The sequence below is a fragment of the Annulohypoxylon truncatum genome (assembly GCF_022578515.1).
Source record: "Annulohypoxylon truncatum strain CBS 140777 unplaced genomic scaffold F4807scaffold_4, whole genome shotgun sequence".
In the NCBI taxonomy this organism is placed as follows: domain Eukaryota; kingdom Fungi; phylum Ascomycota; class Sordariomycetes; order Xylariales; family Hypoxylaceae; genus Annulohypoxylon; species Annulohypoxylon truncatum.
In genome coordinates, this window is record NW_025953790.1 from 454,478 (window position 1) to 475,007 (window position 20,530).

General features: G+C 51.2%; 7 protein-coding genes across 7 annotated transcripts; 3 read left to right on the forward strand and 4 right to left on the reverse strand.

Moving 5' to 3' along the window:
• Positions 1 to 214: 214 nt before the first annotated feature.
• On the reverse strand, positions 215 to 2,454 carry F4807DRAFT_410680 (phenylalanyl-tRNA synthetase beta chain). Its single transcript, XM_047996637.1, has 2 exons — positions 2,313 to 2,454; positions 215 to 2,234 (listed from the first exon to the last, which is right to left on the reverse strand). The coding sequence occupies exons 1-2, from the start codon at positions 2,363 to 2,365 to the stop codon at positions 458 to 460; spliced, it is 1,830 nt and encodes a 609-aa protein (XP_047857871.1). The 5' UTR covers positions 2,366 to 2,454; the 3' UTR covers positions 215 to 457.
• A 1,465-nt stretch (positions 2,455 to 3,919) lies between these two features.
• Positions 3,920 to 6,573, forward strand: F4807DRAFT_261467 (armadillo-type protein). Its single transcript, XM_047994486.1, has 8 exons — positions 3,920 to 4,113; positions 4,170 to 4,275; positions 4,330 to 4,481; positions 4,538 to 5,029; positions 5,079 to 5,338; positions 5,396 to 5,496; positions 5,554 to 5,891; positions 5,944 to 6,573. Exons 1-8 carry the CDS (start codon positions 4,048 to 4,050, stop codon positions 6,298 to 6,300), a joined length of 1,872 nt encoding a protein of 623 aa, XP_047857872.1. The 5' UTR covers positions 3,920 to 4,047; the 3' UTR covers positions 6,301 to 6,573.
• A 148-nt stretch (positions 6,574 to 6,721) lies between these two features.
• On the reverse strand, positions 6,722 to 7,981 carry F4807DRAFT_410686 (putative S-adenosylmethionine-dependent methyltransferase of the seven beta-strand family). The gene is made up of 2 exons (XM_047996638.1): positions 7,762 to 7,981; positions 6,722 to 7,677 (listed from the first exon to the last, which is right to left on the reverse strand). Exons 1-2 carry the CDS (start codon positions 7,809 to 7,811, stop codon positions 6,846 to 6,848), a joined length of 882 nt encoding a protein of 293 aa, XP_047857873.1. The 5' UTR covers positions 7,812 to 7,981; the 3' UTR covers positions 6,722 to 6,845.
• Positions 7,982 to 8,282: 301 nt separating this feature from the next.
• On the forward strand, positions 8,283 to 10,100 carry F4807DRAFT_449960 (peptidase M16 inactive domain-containing protein; the record flags this gene model as incomplete). Its single annotated transcript, XM_048000074.1, has 2 exons — positions 8,283 to 8,411; positions 8,499 to 10,100. The coding sequence occupies 2 exons, from the start codon at positions 8,283 to 8,285 to the stop codon at positions 10,098 to 10,100; spliced, it is 1,731 nt and encodes a 576-aa protein (XP_047857874.1).
• Positions 10,101 to 10,751: 651 nt separating this feature from the next.
• On the forward strand, positions 10,752 to 12,671 carry F4807DRAFT_261511 (uncharacterized protein). Its single transcript, XM_047994487.1, has 2 exons — positions 10,752 to 10,794; positions 10,894 to 12,671. The coding sequence occupies exon 2, from the start codon at positions 11,044 to 11,046 to the stop codon at positions 12,331 to 12,333; it is 1,290 nt and encodes a 429-aa protein (XP_047857875.1). The 5' UTR covers positions 10,752 to 10,794; positions 10,894 to 11,043; the 3' UTR covers positions 12,334 to 12,671.
• Position 12,672: 1 nt separating this feature from the next.
• F4807DRAFT_261518 (glycoside hydrolase family 78 protein) lies at positions 12,673 to 15,195 on the reverse strand. Its single transcript, XM_047994488.1, has 4 exons — positions 14,694 to 15,195; positions 14,611 to 14,643; positions 14,017 to 14,543; positions 12,673 to 13,930 (listed from the first exon to the last, which is right to left on the reverse strand). The coding sequence occupies exons 1-4, from the start codon at positions 15,108 to 15,110 to the stop codon at positions 12,775 to 12,777; spliced, it is 2,133 nt and encodes a 710-aa protein (XP_047857876.1). The 5' UTR covers positions 15,111 to 15,195; the 3' UTR covers positions 12,673 to 12,774.
• An 889-nt stretch (positions 15,196 to 16,084) lies between these two features.
• F4807DRAFT_449961 (NAD-specific glutamate dehydrogenase) lies at positions 16,085 to 19,289 on the reverse strand (the record flags this gene model as incomplete). The annotated part of the gene is made up of 2 exons (XM_048000075.1): positions 16,085 to 19,005; positions 19,064 to 19,289. 2 exons carry the CDS (start codon positions 19,287 to 19,289, stop codon positions 16,085 to 16,087), a joined length of 3,147 nt encoding a protein of 1,048 aa, XP_047857877.1.
• Between the last annotated feature and the right edge of the window lie 1,241 nt (positions 19,290 to 20,530).

A 20,530-nucleotide genomic window follows, 5' to 3' on the forward strand; every position in this document is an offset into this window, starting at 1 on the left:
TCCAGGGTATACTGCGTGTTGGTGAGGTGGGCCGTATATCAAGCTCTACGTGGCTACCTATGGTTCCGAAGGGTTCATACTGGTGGTATACAGAGGTTTGTAGATTATATGATAGCCGAAAAACCGTGCCTAGTGGGGAGGGAGATGGTCAATTTTAGAGAGAAAAGTCCTATATGGAATCGTGGGCAGATCACAAGCAAACGTCGAGCTGGGAATCTAGACTTCATGTCACGTTAGCCAGGTTAGGTGTCTATTTAGCTGGATCTTTTTATCTTCACCCAGTTCATCATTCGTCCCTTTTGGGTTTCATCTTCCGTTTTTCATTTTTCATCGTTGATAGTATGACATTTCCACTATCTACCTAGCCAGCTGCTAGCTAAGGTGTGTAGCTCTAAGCCACCTCCATCCCCAGCCTCATCTCCACATCAGCATATCCCCTTAACTCCAACTCTTCCGCTTATAAGAAGACCTCGAGATTAATCTCCAGCGTGCTGACGGGGTACTTCAACTCGTAATTCTCGAGCACAGTAGGGTGAAGGATGCCAAACTCCCCAATCCTCGCCGTCTTGCCGCCTAGGCGCGCGTACACGGCAGCCGCGCGGCCGGGGAAGAAAGTGGGCTCATCGTCGATCGGCTCGAGCCAGTATCCATCGCGCTTCTGCGGCGAAGCGGTCACGGAGAACCCGACATCCTTCCCGGTCAGCCCTTCGTCGTGGGTGAGGAAGGCCTGGCGCAGCATCGCCATGACGCGGTCCAGCAGGCCGTGCACCTCCTCGAAGCCGGACGCCTTCCCGTACCACGCCGCGGCCCAGTGCCTCTCGTTGCGGGCGCGGCGCTCCACCGTCGGGTCTTTGAAGACGACGTCCGAAGTCTCGAAGACGCGGATCGGCACGCTGTGGCCCTTGTTCTCGCGGATAGTCTTCAGCAGGCCAGGGATGAGGGACGTGCGCACGATCTGGTACTCGGCCGTCTTGGGGTTCGCGAGGCGCACCGCGGTCTTGCCATCGTCCTTGCGGTTCAGCCATGCGAAGTTCTCGTCGTGGCTGCATAGGATGAGGGGCATAACCTCCGACCATCCGGCCATACCGCATTCCAGGCGCACGATATCCGCGAGCTTGTTGAGGCTCAGGGGCGCGCCAACGGTCTTGGTCACGGATATGCGAGGCAGTCTGTTGAAGCCGTACGCTATGCCCAGGTCCTCCATAATATCGCATCGTTGCAGGATGTCGGCGCGCGTAGGGGGTATCGTAACCTCGACTAGGCTGTTCGGGTCCGTGCTGGAAGGTTTCGCGCTGAGGGCCATCTTCGATAGTAATTTGCTGATACTCTCCGATGATTCGGATAGTCCAAGGCAGCCGTTCAGGTAGTCGATCTCGACGGTCTCGGTCCGCGAAGAGAGGTTGGGCGTTATTCGGGTCTGCCCATTGTGATCGGAGATAACCTTGACCGGCTCGACGGTAAAGGGCTGCTCGGCGTAGACGGAGAACATGGTCACCATCATATTGATGACGATCTCCAACTTGGTCTTGTCCGTAGCGGTACATTCTATGAAGACGTTCTTGCTACTAAGTTTAATCTTAGAGTGGTCGCCGTTGATGATAGGCGGTAGCGAGCAGACTACTCTGTTCGCGTCGTAAATGACGGGGTACACTGGTTTGTCCTTGATAATATGGAGGTATCGTCCTAAATGTCGGTCTTTTTCGTAGAATGTCATCAACTCCTCTCCGTTCATAGACTTGGTTTGGTTGAGTGGCACGAAGTTGATGTCCTTCGGCGGACGCGCTTCGTATGTGAAGGGACCCTTGATGGTGTCTAGATCGTGGGTTCCGATGGCGACGAGAGTACGATTTCGCGCGAGGTTCTGGTGTAACTTATCTTGCAGGGCAATGAAGGAGTCATAGCTTTTCTGGGTGAACTTGATATTACGTAGAATGGCGCAAGCAACTAATGGCCGAACTTTCGTAGTATCCTCTAGGACTGTAATGGTCTCTAGATCGCCGCTGGGGGGCTGGACCAATTTGAAGCTGGGCGTGGGTTGCTTTCCCCGGAAGATATTGAGCATGAGGGCAATGCCCTCGAAGCAAAGCATGTCATATCGGTTGGCGGGGATTTCGATTTTCAGTTGGGGCGGTTCTTGTACGCCATCCACGACGGGTCTCTCCTCATTCTCCGTGTCCTCGTCTAGTTCAATGCCAAACTCGAAACATAAGTCTTCGAACTCCTCGGTCGTGTACCTATACGTCGTCGTGTGTTAGCCGGGGGGATTTTCACGTTCAGGTTGCGGCAGAAGAGGGGCAGAGGGGGTCACGTACTTTTGACCTAGGGCCTCGAAGAGGTCATACTTGTCGACGGAAATGGTAGGCATCTTCTATATAGCCCTATCAAAGGGTCGGGGAGAGCCTAGAGACCAGGGAGCTTTGCGCAATTCGTCGGTTGTGAAATGTGGTTGTTTTGAGTCACCAGCGATTTCACAAATTCCTTTGCGTCGCAGTTGACAACCCCACCATGAATATCGGATAATGCAATAGCCTGCCGATATTCGGTTCAGGGGTTAATCGTTTAAGCTTATCATTGTGGATACCTACCTAGGTAGGTACCTTAGGTAAGTACGAAATCTGTTGTACCTCGAAGCACCAGCCACATCTAGCCCTGGGGAATTCATCTAAGTACGGTGTCCCTTCATTCCTTCTCTATTCTCTATTTCTACCCATGACAACAGCTGCTGAACAAAAGAGTATAGACACAAGACACGAGGGCATCCTATCCAAATATTACACATTTTCATTATCTAGGCCTGTAAGTTGTCTCACAAAGAGAAACCCTTGGGCTTCTTCGACAAGAAACATCTTACATGATACCCCGTAAAGCACAGACGAGTCATATTGTGATATCTCATGCGCAGCACTAAAGTCACATCTGTCTCCTACATCACTAAAACAAGATATAGAGCTCACGATTCCTCCAATCAACTCGATCCATGCCTGGCCCCTTTCTCTAATTCGCAGGCCAGAAATTCGATGAGATTGTTAGACATGAAAAATTGCCCGTCCGATATGGATGGAGTTTTGGAGTGACATCACTGCTTACCATTGTTATCGTCCAGATCAAATTTGAATATTATGAGCTATACCAACCTAAATGAGAGGTGCATATATTAGTCCACCTTGTACGTAGGACCTTCGCTTGATTTAAACCAGACAAAATATAGCCACTGGAAGAATATCAGTTTCATACAAAACCACGAACTAAAGTAATCATAATGGCCTGACTATATGTAAATACTAAGAAAATACCGGATGCCATATAAGATATCGGTATATAAAAAGCTAGATATGGTAGGTAGATACATAAAACCGATAAAGAGTAGCAATTCAGGGGTGCAGGACGTGCAACGCCGTGGATCAGATTGCCTAGAGCGGGGAAGTGCATATAAGGAATACTGGGGCTAATATTCGAAGTGTCAAGTGTGGGGCAGCTGTGGCAGGGTGGTGGCAGGATCCAGAGGGTAAGAACCTTAGGTAACAGAGATTTCAATCTCGTCACAGGCGCCTAAGCCACATCATTCAGTCCCTTCAGTCCCTTGTTATCTCTCACAAGCCATACCTGAGGTAACCATAGCAAGTAAAGCTCCAGCCCGCGTTAAACCTATTTCCACCAAAAGCATCTTTCTTCTTGATCACAACACAATCCACAACACCCAAAGCGAACCTCCATACTTGATGATACCCCTCGATGATCTAATTACTAGACCGAAATCAACGGTGCAGAGACGAACCTACGTAAAGACCTAAGACAGAATCATTTTTCTTGGCGAGTTCGATAATTTATTTTCGGTGTCGGAGCACGAGCGACGTCGATCTTTGTATCCGGTTTCCCAAGTCGCCAAATTGACCCGACATCGACCTAACTCCCATTGCATCACTCCACCACCACCCTCTCCAACCCACGCGATCAGCAGCGCAACCTAGCCGGTATTTTTTTCTTACTTGCCGGCCCCTACGCCTACATAATTCCCTCGTATTTGCAACCGAATAGCTACATCCCAACATGGCTGACGCGCCAAATGCGAACGATGAGCTTTACCCCATCGCCGTACTCATCGACGAACTAAAGGTAAGGCGGTGACCTAGTCGACGCACTAGCATCTCAACTTCTGACTTTGTTTATAGCACGACGATGTCCTTCTACGATTGAACGCCATCCACCGTCTTTCGACAATCGCGCTTGCTCTAGGTGCAGAGCGCACTCGTGATGAACTCATTCCCTTTTTAGACGGTCAGATAGCGACCCCCGCGCTCGAACTAAGAACAGGTCTAACCCCAGAATTAGAGTCGGTCGAAGACGAAGATGAAGTACTCGTGGCCCTTAGCGAGGAGCTGGGCAGCTTCATCGAGTACGTCGGCGGTCCCCAGTACGGCCACGTCCTCCTTTCCCCCCTCGAGAACCTCGCTGCCATCGAAGAGCCCGTCGTTCGGGATAAGGTCTGTCCCGACAGCCTCGCAGATCCTTGATATCCTTTACTAACATTTTCCTGCAGGCTGTCGAGTCCCTTAACAAGATCTGCAACGAGCTCTCGCCCCAGCAGGTTGAAGAATACTTCATCCCCTTAACTATTCGCCTGGCCAAGGCAGACTGGTTCACCTCCAAAGTGTCCGGATGTGGTCTTTTCACTACGCCTTACAAGAAGGTCTCTCCACCTGTCCAGGAGCAACTTCGCCAACAATTCGGTCTCCTAGTGCACGATGAAACGCCCATGGTGCGAAGACAATCTGCCACCAATATGGCCAAATTTGTGAAGGAGATGCCCGCGGCTATCGTCGTCGAAGAAATGATACCCCTTTTCCAACACCTTGCACAAGACGATCAGGATAGCGTCCGATTACTGACGGTGGAAATTCTCATTTCTATTGCCGAGGTTGTGCCCAAGGAACAGCAAGGTAGCCATGGCGTCTTGCTCACGTCGTTACGTAACTTGATAGAGGACAAGAGCTGGAGGGTTCGGTATATGATTGCCGATAGATTCGAGAAGGTACGAACTTGAATGTGTTTACTATGAGTTAAACTAATGGGCGATCTAGATTGCGAAAGCCGTAGACGAAGAAGTCGTCTCCCGAGACCTAGTACCTTCGTTTGTCAAACTGCTCAAGGACAACGAAGCTGAAGTTCGAACTGCTATTGCCGGCCAGATCCCTGGCTTCTGCAACCTCGTCGATAGAACGACCCTGCTCAACGAGATCATGAGCTCCATCGAAGATCTCGTCTCTGACACGTCTCAGCACGTCCGTGCTGCCCTTGGCACCCAGATTAGCGGGCTGGCACCCATCCTTGGCAAACAAGAGTATGACCGAAATCAGTTTGTCTCTCTGGAATTCTAATTGCTAATAATGTTTGATAGAACTATCGATCACCTTCTGCCGATGTTCTTGCAGATGCTGAAGGACGAATTCCCCGAAGTGCGCTTACACATCATCTCTAAGCTCGAACTCGTCAATCAAGGTATACACCAATGCAGATCCTTGTTCACAAGCGTCTGTTATTCTAACATTTTTATAGTTATTGGCATTGATTTACTTTCCCAATCTCTCCTACCGGCCATCGTACAGCTTGCGGAAGACAAGCAATGGAGAGTTCGACTCGCTATTATCGAGTACATCCCCCTTCTCGCAAGCCAGCTCGGCGTCAAGTTCTTCGATGAGAAGTTAAGCACGTTGTGCATGGGGTGGCTCGGAGACACGGTCTTCTCCATCCGCGAAGCTGCAACTCATAACTTGAAGAAGCTTACTGAGGTCTTCGGTGTGGAGTGGGCCAGCGAAGCGATAATTCCCAAGGTGATGGCTATGGGCTCTCACCCGAATTACCTGTACCGGATGACGACTTGCTTCGCCATTTCAGTAAGTAGTCCCATTTATTCCAGTATCGATTCATAGGTTCTGACCTTTATAGACTCTGGCTACCGTTGTCAGCCTGGATGTCATCGGGAAATCGATTCTCCCTATGTTGGAGAAGCTCGTCGAAGATGACATTCCTAACATCCGCTTCAACGTGGCGAAGACGTACGCCGTTCTTATCGACGTTCTAAAGCGACTTCCGGAGGAGGGTACGATCTACAGCCTGGAAAAGGCCGGAACTCCGACGTCTACCACACCGTCTCCTCGCGCCACCGAGCTTATCCAACAGCGGATCCTGCCAAGTTTAGAGAAGCTGCAGAAGGACGATGACGTGGATGTGCGCTACTTCGCAACGACCGCAGTGGCTGGGATTCCCGGGATGGGTGGAGAGCCGATGAACACGTCGCCGTAGATGAGACACTGAAAACAGAACTCTTTCCAAGGTGCGGCCACGTCCTAGAGTGTCCTAGTTACACCCTCTCGCGAGATAGCCATCCCGAATCTGTCTAGCACACTAGTTCGTACAAAGAGGTCCTTGAGAGCCCATAATTTTGAGGGTTCGTAGATCAGAAGTCGCATTGGGAGACACGCACAAGGTCATATGCATTTTTTGGAGGTTTGTGTTCTGCTCGGCATTGAGCCCGTAAATGGGACTTGAAAGTTGCACAAGCTCCTATAGAAGGTCATTGAGAGCCACAAGAAGCCCGGTAGGGGCTAATCATCATCTTGGCAAAGTTGCCTGGTGCGTGTAAGATAAAAAGAACGAAAAAAAAATCACGATGAGTTTAATAGATCTCAGTCAAACCAAAATCAAAATTTCAGTAACGCTTTCATGTTGACTTGCTTCTGTTTTATTTACTTTATTTACTACTATAAGGGGCATCTTTTTATCCTATTTCCAAGTGCCAAATTTCCGTCTCCATGCTCGTAGCGCTTATATAAGTAATAATAGTCACGCTACTTCTCGATATTCCTCACCTTTCTAAAGCACAAACTGCTAATAGTCTGCCCCTTGACACCTCCGAAGCTAAAGCTGGGATACTTGACCCGGCCAACCTCCTCGAACCGCCACCTCCTCGTCTCCTCATCCACCTCGCCCTCCTCGCCCTCCTTGGCGGGGCCCGCGAACCAGCCCCGCAGCTCGGCCTCGGTCCAGTTGCAGCTAGTGACGAGGAAGAGACCCCCCTCGCGCACCAGGGGCGCGATCTTCGAGCGGTAGGACTCGGCGACGCGGCGCCCCGTCGCGGGGTCGGTTTCGGAGGACAGCGAGATGGCGTCGAAGGTGCCTTTGTCGAGGACGACGTCCCAGCCGCGCGACTGCGCGGAGGTGAGCAGCGCCGCGGGGGAAGTGCGCAGGATGTCGTGCTCGAGGAAGGTTATGGGTTGCTCGTTTTCTCTTCGTCCTACTACTCCTGCCCTTTCTTCGTCGTCGTCGGACCGCGCTGAGTCTGGGTCCGAGAGGGAGGATGAGGAGGATGAGGAGTCTGGCGAGATGCGCGCTTGCGCGAGGCGTCGCGCGAATTCGATGCTTTGACGCGAGTAGTCGACGCCGAGCATCCGGCCGGCCCAGCCGGCGTCGCGTAGCCCGAAGAGCAGCGACCCGTTGCCGGTGCCGAGGTCGAGGAAGCTGGTCGTCGCTTGCGAGAGGTTAAGGGAGGGGACGAGGTCCGGGGCGCTGAGGAAGTCGATTAGTTTGGTTTCGGCGTCGGAGTCGTCGAACCAGACTGTGCCGGTGTCGGAGGGGTTGTGCGCGTGGTTGGTTAGTTCGGTCGTGTAGAGGTTGTCCCAGCTTTTTGGGGGGTGGGTTTGTTAGCTAGATGGGAGGAAGAGCGGCTGGTGTTGAGGGTTGGAAAGGATTAGAGGGGCGCCATACTATTCCTTTGTGCCCAGCTCGGAGGGCTCGAGATTTGTGGGTTTGGACATTGCGGATTTAGATTCACTTGGGTTGGTTTAAGATAGCTTTAGATTTTCGTGTGTATGCCAATATAAATCTGTCAACTAGAAGCGTTTAAGATACACATATTGAGTAAGTGAGGATAATATTTGACTGGAAATTAGAATCTAGTATTTAGTCTACGCGCACTTCATTATAGTGTTACACTTGGATAATACATTTGGCAAGTGGCGGCTAGGGACGTTAATGGAGGGGCACAACGGCAGAAACTTCCGTCAAAACCAGTTAGGCAGGCGGTATCCATTTTTTCAATAAAATACGGTTGCCAAGATGACTTGAAATCTATATATGTACGTAGGTACATATAACAAAGCCCCACATCTAACAGCACCGTTAGATAATCGATAAAGCGATAAGCATACAATAATTCTTAAACTTTTCTGTCGTCACTCGGTCCTACAATTTAACAATCTCACTCTCACAAGTTCAATGCCGCCAACATGTATCGCGCGCGCTTGTCAAGTCAATTGAACAGAGGCATCGCCGCCTCCGTGCGAGCAAGCGCTAGGCCGTTCCGACCGCTTCAGACTCGATCATTAGCCAGCGCAGTGAGTGTGCCGAGCGGAAAAGTAAGTGTTCCACCATTTGTTACCATGCCATACTTATCACACTATGCTCCTCAACTCGACCCGAACATGCGAACTTACTATTAGCAGGAACCTACAGAGCTTAGTAGCTTGTCCTATCTACCAAATGGAATTCGCGTGGCATCCGAGGCCCTTCCCGGAAGCTTTGCCGGCGTGGGTGTTTACATCGAAGCCGGTTCGAGATATGAGAACAATTACTTGAGAGGAGTGAGCCACATTATTGATCGGATGGCTTGGCGGTCGACGACGACTAAGAGCTTCGATGATTTGCAAATGATGGCGGAATCTCTAGGAGGACACATACAGTGTGTTTCCTCCCGAGAGTCTATCATGTACCAGGCCGCCACCTTCAACTCGAACATTCCTATCGCAACCGAGTTCCTCGCCGATACGATACAAAATCCCCTACTTCTAGACCGAGAAATCCAGGCAGAACTTGCGACAGCAGAGTATGAGATCGACGAGATTTGGAAGAGACCAGACTTAATCATACCTGAATTGGTACACATGGCCGCATACAAGGGCAACACTCTCGGCAATCCGTTGTTAATTCCTAAGGAGCGCATACCAGAAATCGACAGTGCGATCTTGCGCACATACCGAGACACATTCTATCGCCCAGAGAAGATGGTCATAGCCTTTGCTGGCATCCCGCACTCTGAGGCTGTGCAGTTAGCAACTACCTTCTTCGGCGGTATGAAGGGTTCCGAACGACCGATCTTGTCACAGACGGGATCCGAAACCTCTGTCGACTCGTTACCAGACAGTGCCAACGCCTCAACTTCTTCACTATCATCTACCTCATCCTCTTCGCAGTCATCTGGATTCTTGTCAAGAATGCCACTCTTCAAGCACCTCTCTACTTCTGCAAGCCGTAGTGCTTCAGTATCTAACCAAGCTCTCGCACCGACACTGGAACAACTCGCCATGCCCTCGCACTACACCGGTGGCTTCGTCGAACTTCCGCCGCAACCTCCTTCTACCAACCCTCAAAAACCCTCACATACTTACATTCAGCTTGCATTTGAAGGATTGCCTATTCGATCAGATGACATCTACGCACTTGCAACGCTTAACACTCTCCTCGGCGGCGGCGGATCCTTCTCAGCCGGCGGACCCGGAAAGGGCATATATTCAAGACTGTACACCAATGTGCTCAATCAGTACCACTGGGTCGAGTTTTGTCAAGCCTTTAACCATTCTTACACCGATTCCGGACTGTTTGGTATCGCCGCTCAGTGCAAACCTGAACGAACGCAAGACATGCTCAACGTCATGTGCCAGGAGTTGAAGGCGCTTACTATAGATACTGGTTTTGCCGGCCTGAAAGAGGCAGAGGTCGAGCGCGCCAAGAAGCAGCTGCGTTCCAGTCTGCTAATGAACCTCGAGAGCCGAATGATCGAGCTGGAGGATCTAGGCCGACAGGTACAGGTGCACGGGTACAAGATACCGGTACAAGAGATGTGCCGAAAGATAGAGAAGCTAACAGTCTCTGACTTGCGTCGGGTGGCGAACGAGGTTATGGGAGGACTGGTACAGAACAAGGGTAAAGGAAGCGGTTCTCCAACCGTGGTAATACAAGAGGTACAGGATCCTCTCGGGTCTAGGAAGCATGCATCCTGGGAAGAGATCCAGGACAAGATCTTCAAATGGGGTTTGGGTAGACGATGAGCGCCGTAGGATATGCCCTCTTCATTTGACGGTAAATACGGCAAAGGTATCTGGAAACCAAGCGGGCGATCCGTGGTCCTAGCGATATGACCCGCTAGGGCTCGACATAGCCTGCTCGTTTCTAGATGCTATACGGTGTACAAAAATGTACAATAATAAGGACAAACGTGGGATTCATACCCGGCTGATCAACGCATTCCCAATTCCATCAAATATTAGAACATGGGCCTCTTACATGAATAGAGGGCCCACGATCTTTAAAATCGCCGCGTAAGCCTTGGTACCGAACTACGAAACTGTGAATTCCGTGTCTTACCCCGGGTATCAACTCTATCGGGTATATTAGCAGGAAGTGGAAATGGTTACTGTAACGATGTAAGACATGCCACCTTAACTCAACTGGCTTGCGAATTACGATGCGCCGCAGTAGTGTGACCACGTTCGAAAGCCATGCCATGAGCCAACTCACCGTGGCCTCGAACGACAGGAAATCGGCGTGTTTTTACCAATATACCATCTTGAAACACGTTTTTTCCCTGGGACCCAATATGCCGGGGTGTCACGACCATCTATAAACTCGCGAGTACGAGCACACGTGCTGCTAAATCTCGACTTCGTTCCGTTCCACCAGATTCGCTTCCTAGCGTAATCTGTGCTCGTTCCCGTGTTTGCTCTAGTGTTCAGGTCAGGCTGTGTAAGTGAGCCGGCTCCTTGCGCCGATGATGTAGGGTATATATAAACATAGGGTTCCGGATTCGAGTGATAACTAATTGTGTTCTCGTGTCTGCTTCAGCAGGTAGTTTGATCCTTTTTTCGGACAACCATCTAGACGGCACAAATTTCAATATAAGGGGAGTTGATACTCGTTAATACTCACTACTACCCACCCCAAAGCCAGAAACCCTCATTAGGAAACTAATACTTACTTCAAGAACCTGCTACCATGACGGCGGTAACCAGGACGTCGCGCGGCGACGACGGCACGATCTCGGAAACGACGTACATCATGCCGGAGCAGACGACGCCGTACGCGCCGCTGCGGTCGGCGAGCGACACGCTGACGGGCACGGGCTCGAACATGCCGAACTCGTGCTCGCTGTCGGTCTTCTGCCGCAGCGCGTCGTACTACGTGTACAGCATGGCGACGGCGGCGCACAGCCCGCACCCGCTGTCGGGCCAGCACTGCAACGCCGTCCAGCGCGACCCGGGCTGGGGCCAGCTCATCGGCTTCCACGACGACTGCTGGCCGCAGAACTACTTCGCGCTTTTTCCGTACGAGTGGGCTGAGATGAACGGCGCTAGCAAGACGACTAATGAGGGCGATGGGTCGACCGTTGCGTTCCCCGGGGGGCACTGCCTCGAGGGCTGGACTACGGCGTGTACGACTACTATTACGGCGGGAGGGCTGAGACATGTTGTTAGGGATGGAGCGGGGAACGAGGTTAGGGCGCATGATGGCGAGAAGGAATACTACCCCCAGGCGTGGTGCTGTCCGCCTGGCGAATGGGCGTGCGCGACGCAGACGGGCGACGGCGATAGGCAGGCGCCGCAACGGCTGTGTCGCAGCGTCCTCACCGGCACGGCGACGACGCAGATCTGGATGAGCTGGGACCCGGCCTACTACACCTTCACGCCGACCGGGTCGTCGTCGTCCATCTTCGAGGCGTATACTTGGACCGCCGACGTGCCCGAGGACCCGGACCCGGAGAACGCGGCGACGGTGTTTCATAAAGTTTTCCCGCTTGTGCTTAGCACGTCTGGGTCTTGGTCGAGTTCGACGACTAGCTCGAGTTCGAGTTCGACTTCTAGTTCTAGTTCCAGTAGTAGTGGTAGTGGTAGTGGTAGTGGTAGTGGCAGTGATGATATGCAACCCAGGATAGGCGAGGACTTGCCCACGGTCGAGGGCTCGGATATCGGGTGTTTGGTCACGCTTAATGGAACGGAAACCGTTACCGTGTCCGTAACGCCGTCGGTAGAGCCCCGGATAATAGGGAGGGAAGAACCGTTCGCTTTTGGTGATGCGGCTCTGACGTCCAGGTGCGTGGTTGCTGGTCTGCTGGGCGCCGCTGCAGCCACGGTCACGCTTCTGCTTATGGGGTTCGGGATCTTGTATCGTCAGAAGAATAGGGATAGAAGACGTCGTGACGCGGCTACTGCTGCTGATGGTGTGGATAAGGGGCTGTTAAAGGATGAGAAGTTTGAGACGGAGATGGGAGTGAGGTTTCAGGGGTAGGAACGAGAGCAAGGGATAAAGCTTGCTTAACAACTTTTGGTATTTTGACACTGCCTTGGGGCGCTTCTGGATCTTGGAGATTTCCTAATCCTACCTTTTCCGGTTGGTTAACTTTCCTTTTCCTGCTCGGGGGATAACGACGGGAGTTCCCTAGTAACATATTTCTCTCTACGGCTGATCTTGAGAAATAAGAGAGCGGCATATTCAGGGAATATACCTACCAATTCAGTGTCTAGAGATTGTCTCCTAGCTCACTTTTATGGTTTATATGAGCAAACCCCTTTCCTAGCATGATTACCCAGTTATCGCTCAAACTTGGGAAATTCCTCTAGTGTGGAATCTGAAGTTCTAGCAGTCCTCTTTGAAACCTTGTTATTTCCACATCCACTACTAAGTAAAGGAATCTTAAATAAGGCGTCGATTCCCAATATGTCCAGGTGATCACCGAAGAAAATACTGCCTGCCACCCTCGGTTCTGAACACAACATCTTTACCAACCAGTTCTCCCTTTAATTCAATCCCATCATCAGCCCACGCCCTCCGATTCTTCCCCTCTCCCTGTATCTCAGGAACAACGACCGTCCCATTAGTACCCGGCGGCGGCGTAACATTCACCAGAAGTCTCCCATCCGTCTGGTTCCTCTCCCACTTCACACTTAAGGGCCCGTAAGGCGTCGGAACAACCCCCCTAGCCCAAGCCAAATCCTCACTAGGAAGCGGCCGAACACTCCACTCCCTAAACCCAGGCCTCAGGGGTCGCACACCAAGAACATACGTCGTAAGCAACGGCGTAACCCCCGTCGACCACCCATGCGCCAAACTCGTAAACCCGCCTTCGTACTTACTCCCGTTAACCCCGACGCCCTCCCACATCGTGACCCCGGGGTCCGAAGCCGCCATGTGCCCGTACGTCGCCCGCATCTGCGCGACGCCCGACTCCGCCATCCCGCTCTCGAACCGCGCCGCCGTCTCGAAGTACGATACGAACGCGTACACCCTGTCGCTGAACCCGGCGCCTAGCTCGTCGCCGGAGGCGTCGTAGAAGGCGTGCCCGTACGGCTTCGCGGTCGCGTTCGCGAGGTAGGATAGCGCTGATTGCGCATACGGGATCGAGCTACTGGAGTTGGAAGACGCGACGCCGGCCAAGATCGCGATGCTGTTCCCGTCCTGCGCGTGCGCGCTGCACCCCGTTCCGGCGCACTTCCGGTCGTAGAAGGCGCCGGCTGAGGCGTCCCACAGGTTGGCGAGGATGCTGGCGGATACGTTGGTGGCTCTTTCGCGCCAGCGGGATGCGTCGTTGGGCTTTGAGAGGAGGGAAGCTAGGTCGGCGGCTCGGTTTAGTGCTAGAACGTATAATGCGCTGTAGTACGTTGCTGAGCCGTCGCGCGGGATGAAGGCGTAGTCGCCGTACCCGTCTTGGCGGACGAGGAGCGATGTAGCGTTGTCCGTGTGGGAGACGTAGTACGTATCGAGGACCTTCACGAGAACCGGATAGTACGCTTCGATGTAGGATAGGTTGCCGGTGTACAGGACGTGGTCCCAGCTACAGGTTACCCAGTATAGGGGGTAGTCGAAAAGTTGGAGTTGGTAGTTGTTACTTTGGTTTTGTTAGAATATTGTCTCTCCCTCTCAGCAATAACGAGATTAATTGGAAACATGGGGGAGATAAGGGGAATAACGAACATGCTCGCAGGTGGTATCCACCCATCATCCCTCTGATGCAGCGCCAGATCCACCATTACGTTCCGAGCTGCCTCGGGGAAATCGTGTGAAAGGTAACTCGTCAACGCGGCGACCGCCAGATCCCCCATATACGGATCCCTATCCCTCTTCGCCCCGTCCAAGAGCACCCACTTACCTAAAAGCGAAGGGCTTGAGGCTCCACGGGGCTCCGTGTCGTTGTCCCGGAAGACGTCCGTACCCATCTCCGTGGTGTACGCGCCGTCGTACCACCACTGCGTGAGGTTCGCGTCTGAGCATTCGAACCAGCCCGTGTAAGTATCAGGGGTACCTAGATATGCGGACCATTGCAGGCTGACGGAATTGATGGCGACCTCGCCGTACGGAGACGTGTACGGTGCGTCTTCGGCAAGCGCGTCCAGTTCAATTTTCACGTAACGGAAGCCGTGAAGACCGTCAGAGCAGACCTGGCTTCCGTATTCACAGCCCCATTGATCGAGCCAAGTAAACGGTTCATTTTTCACGGCCACCTAGATACTAATTAGAACCACGCGTACTCATCTGAAATTGACCATATTATATCCGAGCATATCTCACCTGATCAGTTCCGGAGGTAATTTCCGGGGGATCCTGAGAAGTCAGCGACTAATCCGGAGTCTAGTTCCTTAAGAAAAGCTTACGCCCGACCCCTGACCCGCGTTATCAGACCTCGTAAAGTCACTCGTATTCCCGAGAAATTCCAAGCTCTCCGAGAAATACACTTTCAGGCCGGGAAATCCGCCCGAGGCGTTAGTCGAGCGCGCAAAATCGATTTCCAGCAGGCCCACGACGTTTTGGCCGAAGTCGAGGACTACGGTGGGTATGACGGTGTCGTTTTCTTTATGAGATAGGATCGTCACGTCGCTCCCAATGATGAGACCTTCGGGGTTTGTTACATTCCCCAAAGTATACGTGCTGAGAACGGCTTTCGGTTTCACCGTGCTATTTGTTGGGGCGCGCACATACTGGTGCCAGCTTGTATTGTTGTCTTGTGCGTAACTGCATCGGGCTGACACTAGAGCCAGCCCGCAAAGCCAAGAAAGTGACCTGAAGCTCATGTTATGTATCTAATAATCTGAAAATTAAATAAATTTGTGAAAATCATTGCCCTTAAAGCTGTGTAGACACGATCATTGAAGTCTTCATGGGTTGATTATATCACGGGGATGATCTAGCTACCAGGAGTTACATGGAGGTGGCTGAGGATATATTAACGGCCGTACGTACGGAGTACCTACTCCATGCTCACCTCTGCAAACCTGGTTCGGCAAAGAGCTGATGTAGATCATGATGACCCGATCTCCTTTGGATCAGACGCTGTGCCGCAGCCCAAGACCGGGGTAGGCCAAAGCTGTAGGTTCCAGATTAGGAAGGATACCTAAAATTAGACGAATCGCGTGGCAGAGGGGAAGGTAGGATTATACGGAATTGTAGGGCTTGGAGATGATTCTGACCTATCATCTTTGATACGTCACCCTGTGCATTGGGCTAAGTTTATGTTTACCGGCTGTATAGTGTTATTCACGGGCCAGCTTCCACTGAGTTTATATTCATGGCAGCTCGTAGGGAGGGCCCTTGTTAGCAATATCAGCGAATTCCATCCTCAACACGATCACGATTCACTAGCAACAGAGCAAAAGAAGGACTGTCAAGTTGTATGAAGTAAAGGAACTTTTCTTGGCCGCAGGCATCACCAAGCCAGGCCTATCTATTAGTTTGTAATTTCCCACCCGTGCACCGTTGAAATTAGAATAATTCATAAGTCATCAATCCATCTCTCCCGGCTCACTATAGCCGTCAACCATAGGTTGACGCGACGTGATACTCGATGCCACTTTTCGGAAAAAAGGAATTAACAATATCGCCCATGAAACTATGCAAAACTCATTTTTTTGGATCCCCTTTTCGTTCCCCTTTAAATAATATGCAAGAAAGTTCGTCAATCATTGGATCTTAGCCATTCTCTTAGACATGCTGCGAAAAAAGTTAGTTCCGGATCAATTGCTAAGCGTGGGCATATTTCATCGGCAACTTACAAATCATAGAAAGCAAATTGGCTGGGGCTGCTGCCAAACTCATACACGAAGCGAGAGGCAAGATAGCTTCCGAAGATTGCGCGAAGGTAAGAGTCCGGTACGCGGCTGATGATGGTGTCTAGACCGATCTTGTCGATAAGCAACTTGGGTAGAGCATCCGCCAGGACCGCCCTTCGGATCTTCGGGTTCTCCCACAGGTCTGACCTCTGTAACTCCTCATCTAGCGTGGTGATCGCAACAGAAAGTGTGTCCGAGAGCACAGAGCGCGGCACGCCGGTCTCTTCGTGTTCGCGCCAGATCGCCTCAAATTCTAGGCGGGCATTTTCGCAGATCGTGGCCTGCACTTGCTTGACGTAGGCCTGATAGAACTCAGGCGCCTCGCCCTTAGAGTTGTGGCACATGTTCTCGACGAAACCTTCATCGTCAAAGCTAAGCGAGGCAAGGACCTCGAGGGATGAAGAAGTTACACCACCCTTGTTGGCGGACGCATCCTTGAAGAGAATGGCGCCAGCTTTCTCGAGGCGTAGCTTGGCGTCTTGAGTGATGAACAGATTGGCTCCTTCAACAATGTAAGGAATGGTAGTCTTGCCATCCTTAATCAACTTTGACACGGTAGAAAGATCAATCGACTCAGGACGTCCACCACACGGAACGAAACAGTCGGTAAATCCATTGTCCCTGAGGTGGTAGAAGTTACGGAAAGGCGTGCCGTTAGGGACAACTTCACCACTGGGTAATGTGACGTTGCTATCATCGCACAGAACCCTGTATCCGTCTTTGGATAACTTGGAGAGGTCGAACTGTGAGATCATGGCACGCTTCTTGGCTAGCCGAATGAGCTCTTCCTTGTCGAGTCCGTTGGGGTCGGCGAGAACACCAGACCCATCTACAATCGCGGTGTATTTTTCGTTACTCAGAAGGATTTCGTTGCTTCCAAGGTCACCATCTGGACCCCCAGTCTGCATCTTCTTGACGTTGGACGGATCCAAGTTCAGCTTGCGGTAGATACCCTTGACGTATTCACGAACGGACAGAGTCGTCATGCCATATGCGTCATGAGGAATTCCGCCAAGCTTAGGCGACTTGCCAGTGAAGAATGACTTCCACCACGGCGCACCCCGAGCGCGCGCATGTTCTGTAGCCCAATCGACGAGGTCAGCGGTGTTCTCATCCGGACCTAGGAAAAGAATCTCCTCTTTCCTGTAGAGATCTACTATCGGGTTCTTGATGCCGGGGGTCTCGGCGGGAAGAAGAAGGTCCAAGATACTATCAATGTACTTCTCAAAAGCCTCCCGCGCGCGATCCTGTTGCTTGGCGTCGAGGAGAACGACACCCTTCGAACCGCCTTCAGGGATATCCTTGTTTTTGCGCTGCTGAGTACTCGCGAGAGCGTAGTTCTCATCAAACAAGCTTCTGGCGTTGATGCTGTAAGCCTCCTTGCTACGAGACTTGACAATTCGGATACCGCCCCGGGCAACATCCTTGAAGCGGAGATGGAAGCCACGGGCTTCTGCGCTGATCACGAGGAACATTCCATAAAGACGTCTAGGGTACTCGACCTCTGGGAGGAATGATGGGTCCAAGCGGAAGCTAAGAGCAACTTTGGTGGGGGTGAAGTAGTTGGTCTTCAAGATGGCATTATTGAAGATACGGAAGGCTGTCATCACCATTTCTTCATGCTCGTTGGACACTTCTCGGGTAATCGCATCCTTAAGTCGAGCATCCGATAATACTTCTACGGATGGGGTAGGCGCGATGATACTCTTCTCGAAACCAGGGCCGACGCTCAAGTGGACGCTAGCGAATGCGGCGTAGAGAGTTCGCACTAAGTTTGGGTAAGATGCGATAATCTCAAGGATATAATCCGGCGTGAACGTTTCTGTTCGAAGACGGCGCTTCAGCTTTGAGAGGATCTCCACATGTGCTGGGTTCTTTGGGTCTAAGGCTTGCTTGATAGACACATATTCTGTGCCAAGACGGTTGAGGAAATGCTGGACGAAGACCCAGACACAGTGTCCGTAAACGGTCTCTTGCAAGCTTAAAGCACCAGAAGCAAACAATGAGTGAAGCTTGTTTTGAGGTATGCAGTAAAGGAGGGAAATCTCCTTGGTGATCTGATGAATAGATTGCTCGATCGGCATAGGCTTGGTTTCCAAGTTTGTGGCCGGTTTCAAGTAGATACTCATGACCGTGATGCCGTTGGAGAACTGCTCAACGTACTTCCTTGTGCTCGTCACGCCGTAGTAGTGGTAGAGGTCACTCAAGGCGCTGAAGATACCCCGAGCGGTACGGGAACGGAAAGCCACAACGAGACGTTTTTCTTCGGAGCCTTCGATGTCGAATACCTCAATCACCGGTCCGGTTCTAGCGACGGCGAGTTTGATAATGTCATCGTAAATCTGCTTGGTGTTCTTTGTTGCTTTGGTCAAGAACATTCTGTCGCTGATGATTTCAAGACGAGTCTCGCCCGGCTCCGGGTTTGGGTCCACAAACATGCATTGGTAGACGAAATAGCATCGCAGAGACGCTTTGGACGAGGGGTCATTTGATATGGTGACAGGGGAGCGGAAGGTCTCGATACGGAAACGTTTATTGGGGTCTGCGTTGTCAAGATACTTCGCCTCGAGCCTATTTTCGAACCGCGGGCCGTGTAAGGAGGTCTTACCCGGTACACTTGTGTCGATGTAAATAGCATGGTCGGTGGCTTCCATATCTAAGCGAATCTCTTCGCGCTTGTCCACACGAGCGTAGGCCGCGACTTTGGCAGCGTACATAGAGGTGATGTGGGTCGCGATGACGTCCACCTTCTCCATCTGGAAGTAGACATCATCTATACCTAGCTCATTGTAGAACCATGAGACTTGCTCGTCAAGGTGAGATTCAGGGATCCAGCCCTGCTTAAGGATGATGCTCTTGACTGCTCCATGTTAGAAGATCCAGAATTGTGAGGGCTGTTATAAATATTGCTGACTAACCCTGTGTGATCTGCTCATCACGTCCCTTGAATTCGGGCGCAACGTAGCCAACCGTGGCAGATCGCAAGACCCTGTGCCCATTGGTGCCCAGACTCCCCAGAGGTACCGAAAAATGAGTGGGCTGGGGTGAAGGGTGACGGGATACGTCGTCCGTACCCTGAACCTTGCCCAACAGCTTATTAGCTGGGACAGGGCTCGGGGATGGGGCTATCCCGTTGGTCGTCATGATCTGAGCTTTGGGTTCTATGACCTCAAACGTCTCAAGCGGATCCGAATAATCTGGGAAACTATCCAATCCCAAGTCAGTCGTCTGAATCGTCAACATCTTGACCACCATAATGAAGACTAGGAGCTAGGTAGCTCGTGGGTCTGAGTGGGTTATAAGAGAGGATGAGGATGAATAGAAGGAATGAGAATCATGACAATGAGAGAAGGGGAAAACGACACAGATCTCTGGGGAAGGGGTCAATCATTTATAGAGGAATAAATTCGAACGATACCACGGCAAGGCGTCATTGCCGTGTATCATGGTTAGATATCACCATGTTCTGGTACTTGGGAACTACCCCTGAGATTGATACTGAGGTACAACGAGCGAGCAGGTGAGTAAGTAGCTGGTAGTATATACCTACCAGACAATTACTGTTATATAATGAGAAATGTATGAAAGACAGGTCTCGGGAATTTAGAAAGTTCTCATATTGCACATCATAAGAATACATAGGGATACTGGAGACCTGCAGGCCATGAGAGGCTAGTGAGGCCAACTAAGCAAGATATTGCGATTATCGTATCTCGAATTGCACTGGCCAGGAGTACCTAACATGGAATCTCCTACACCGCTCGATACTTCGGGCAGTGTTTTGAATTCAGTTGATGGTCGTGCTCCTGATAAGGAAAGGAGCTAATAAGACAAATAGGCTGAACAATAAAGAAGAGACGTACCGTCAAAGCGTTAAGGGGTGTTTCTGCGTTTCTCCGGGAGAGAACTTGAGTAAGTTGCGGGTCCACAATTAAGTCAACGGGAGACTGGTGGACTTGAAGGAAGTGAACTGCAAGATCTGCCCTCGCGTGAGTAAGTGGTGTCGTGGTGTTGGAGAGATCAATGGTCGGTTAGAGTGGCGTTATAGTGTGTGTATAGGGGGTGGTATATAGTGGTATAAAGTGGTATATGCAATAATACGCAAAAGACGACAGTAATATTGGGAATATTAGAAATAACGGAAATAATGCGAGTGTGTGGTTGGTTGAATGAATGATTGGTTGCCGAAATAAGCAGAGGGAAAGGAGGTAGCAGTACCTTAATAAAGATGATGCAGGTCCTCGATAAGCTTCAGGGCTTCAGGTTTTGAACCAAGTTGAAAATACCGTAATAAAGGGATTCTTAAGGGAGTTAGAATCTACCCTTTCTCTTATATTGATTTCGGTAGATAGGTAAATACAGCGAGTTGCAGGGCTAGATCGGTC

Excerpts from the sequence above, each read along its gene's own strand:
- F4807DRAFT_261467 (XM_047994486.1), top strand. The coding sequence starts at position 4,048 with ATGGCTGACGCGCCAAATGCGAACGATGAGCTTTACCCCATCGCCGTA. Across the intron at positions 4,114-4,169 it reads TACTCATCGACGAACTAAAG|CACGACGATGTCCTTCTACG; the intron begins GTAAGGCGGTGA and ends CTTTGTTTATAG. Across the intron at positions 5,030-5,078 it reads TTGCCGATAGATTCGAGAAG|ATTGCGAAAGCCGTAGACGA; the intron begins GTACGAACTTGA and ends TGGGCGATCTAG.
- F4807DRAFT_410680 (XM_047996637.1), bottom strand. The coding sequence starts at position 2,365 with ATGCCTACCATTTCCGTCGACAAGTATGACCTCTTCGAGGCCCTAGGT. Across the intron at positions 2,235-2,312 it reads TTCGAGGCCCTAGGTCAAAA|GTACACGACCGAGGAGTTCG; the intron begins GTACGTGACCCC and ends GACGACGTATAG.
- F4807DRAFT_410686 (XM_047996638.1), bottom strand. The coding sequence starts at position 7,811 with ATGTCCAAACCCACAAATCTCGAGCCCTCCGAGCTGGGCACAAAGGAA. Across the intron at positions 7,678-7,761 it reads GAGCTGGGCACAAAGGAATA|CTGGGACAACCTCTACACGA; the intron begins GTATGGCGCCCC and ends CCCCCCAAAAAG.
- F4807DRAFT_261511 (XM_047994487.1), top strand. The coding sequence starts at position 11,044 with ATGACGGCGGTAACCAGGACGTCGCGCGGCGACGACGGCACGATCTCG.
- F4807DRAFT_261518 (XM_047994488.1), bottom strand. The coding sequence starts at position 15,110 with ATGAGCTTCAGGTCACTTTCTTGGCTTTGCGGGCTGGCTCTAGTGTCA. Across the intron at positions 14,544-14,610 it reads TTACCTCCGGAACTGATCAG|GTGGCCGTGAAAAATGAACC; the intron begins GTGAGATATGCT and ends ATTAGTATCTAG. Across the intron at positions 13,931-14,016 it reads TGGATACCACCTGCGAGCAT|TAACAACTACCAACTCCAAC; the intron begins GTTCGTTATTCC and ends ACAAAACCAAAG.